Source organism: Atta colombica, unplaced genomic scaffold, assembly GCF_001594045.1.
Source record: "Atta colombica isolate Treedump-2 unplaced genomic scaffold, Acol1.0 scaffold344, whole genome shotgun sequence".
NCBI lineage: Eukaryota > Metazoa > Arthropoda > Insecta > Hymenoptera > Formicidae > Atta > Atta colombica.
The window spans coordinates 578,690-581,537 of record NW_017259453.1 but is presented as its reverse complement, the minus strand read 5'-3'; the positions used below and the strand labels follow the sequence as shown (position 1 = coordinate 581,537).

The following is a 2,848-nucleotide window of genomic DNA, read 5'->3' as shown; positions in this document are numbered from 1 at the left end:
TAATCAATTTTGAGTCATGTTGATTACATTTCTGAGGATATATCACAGATAAGCCCATTATAAGTGGGGATGATCATCAGCAATAAGACGAAAGCGTATTTGAGTTTCGTAGACAAGCAACCTTCCTTCTATCGACCTGAGCATTTCGTCCGCCCCTAGAACGCCATTACGGAATATCATCTATATCATATCTATATAAAGCGTACATTTGTATTCCGCTATCAAAATTGCTATTATTCTTTAACTACGTATATTTTTCATATTTATAAAACTAGTATCGAGAGAAATGCTACATATTAAAGTTCTCTAACCCGCTATTAAATGAATTTTGCTTCAGTCAGATATATATATATATATATATATATATATACATTAGAATACGTATTATAAAACAAGTTGCATAAATTAAAGAAAAAATATACTTTACTATGTTGAAAACTTATAATTAATTAATTAATCAATTCATTATTTTTCTTTATTGTATATTATATTAACGTGTAAGTTTCATGTTAAATTATCATTATAATAAAATATTGCATATGTATAGTGATAACAAACATAATGTGAAGAAATATTTATCAGTATAATACAACACAACAATACTGCTACTTTTAAGATATAATAGTTAACAAAATCAAATAACATATATTCTTGTAACAGGAAATCAATTTTAAAGATTCTCTTATTACTTACATATACATTGGAAATTTATAGATCTTTTCTTCTTAATGATATATAATTCATAAATTTATCATGATAGGAATGATACAAAGTGTCTGCGAAAAATCTGTAAAATAACAAAAATCGATTAATGCAAAATAATGTTACTGATTATAGACGTTGTAAAAACAAATAAATAAAAATGAAAAGATAAATAGTAAGTATCTTCCATGTGAGCATATTATCGAAAATATAACCATCAGTTTTAAGTTTACTATAGTTTGATACTAACGATTATATTTACTACGCGAGTAAGTAGCTCACAAATGCATTTTAATAGGAAGAGCAGTTGTAGTCTCGTTGCTTGATATTCTCTAACACAAGGAGAATCTCCGGCTTGTTTCATGGCCGGACGGAACGTCATGGCTGAACCGACGAATAAACCAATAAACGGGGCAACCATCTGCTTGCCAGCCGGCATCTTTCTCTTCCCCTTCGCTTCCCTAGTCGCTCCATAACTCCATTCTTCTCCCCTCGTATTTCCTCCCCTTCCTCCTTCTCTCTTCAGCACCATTTTATAAGCGATCCTGAAATGAAATCCACGTGAGAGCTTGCAGCATCCGTGAAGAACTCACGTGGCTTTTGTATTATAATAATAATAAATGAATCCACAATAGTACGTCTTTATCAGAGCAACTCGATACAATTAAAATAAAGAATAAGAACAACTCTTACTTAAGAAATTAATTCTAATTTTGTTAATATTGTAATTACTAAAGATCATAATTAATATTTGCGGATTTGCAATAATGTAAGCAGCATTAATTCTGCATCATACTATGAATTCAGAAAACAACATTAATTAATTTTAATAATTTATTAATTTATTAAAATAGATAGTATTAGGATTGTTTATTGTATCCAATAAAAATTGTTATTAAGAACAACAGTACTAATAATTACGTTATATGATTACGTTCATATTATATATTTTAATGTAATATTATACAAATATATTGACATTAAAATTATAAAAAATATTAATTTTGATTAAAATTGATAATCATAATCACGAAATAATTATAAGGAATATTATAATGCCGGAATGTTAGCAAATATCTATTATAGCGTGCACAGTCGTACAAAATCTCGAAGATAAAAACTTGGAAGAAGTTGGAAATACGCAGCAGGTTAGCTACAAACCGAAGGTCAAATAGGTCGCCATTATCCGAGACCTATTACCTACAACGGACCGTGATACCTGTTTCGATACCGAAAAAAGAAAAAGTCAGGAGAGCAGAGCTATTCCCTATAAAGAAATTTCAAATATAACTCTTATGAATCAACTTATACGTATATTAAAGAATATTAAAAGATTTGAATTTTAATTTATAATAATAATTTATAATAATAATAATTTATAATGAATAATAATTTATAAAATGATAATACGATTAATAATGATTAATGAAAGAAAATGTTTTACTCAGTATACTGAATTTATATCTATAAGCGCCATAGATTTATACTCATATTTATAACAAAGATTCACGTATGATTATGCGACAGATGCCCCGAAATGATATCGATATAATAACTTGAAAAGAGTTGCGTGATCATCCTGTAAAAAGAATTAACAGGGCTTTGTATTCTCACAGCATGATATCATTTTTGTGGAAACGTGTTAATTTATGATACACTGGTGGTTTAATATAATTATACTAATTGTAATTATACTAATTATACTAATTGTAAGAGTTATAAAATTGAGTGGAACGCACATGTTAATATAGGCTTATAGTGGAAAAAATTGTATACTGTATGTATATCAAGTAATTTTACCTCTCAAATTATTAACGATAAATTTTAATACATTATTTTTAAAGATTTTTATATGAAATTTCAAAATAATTTACACATTTCAATTACATAATTGCTATCAATAAAATTCTAATATAAATTTGATTATATATTATTATAAAATTGATAATATCAATGATAAAAGATCAATACACGTGCCTGACACGTGCTGTTTGGATATTTAGCGGCAACATCCTTATTAAATATATAGCAATCACGGTGGCCATACTTCTCACAAGACGAACATCGATCACTTAACGCTTTGTCGTGTCACGCTACCTCTTGTTCATTCACGTGCCGTTTTATGGTTGCAAAATAAACATACACA

General features: G+C 27.9%; 1 protein-coding gene across 1 annotated transcript in view; it reads right to left on the bottom strand.

The window, feature by feature from the left end:
* Window positions 1–751: 751 nt before the first annotated feature.
* Window positions 752–2,848, bottom strand: part of LOC108690651 — a 4,609-nt gene continuing 2,512 nt past the window's right edge. The window contains exons 3-4 of the mRNA XM_018198044.1: window positions 953–1,247; window positions 752–787 (exon numbers count right to left, since the gene is read on the bottom strand). Of these exons, the coding sequence (XP_018053533.1) occupies window positions 752–787; window positions 953–1,247 (331 nt within the window). The remainder of the gene's footprint in view (window positions 788–952; window positions 1,248–2,848) is intronic.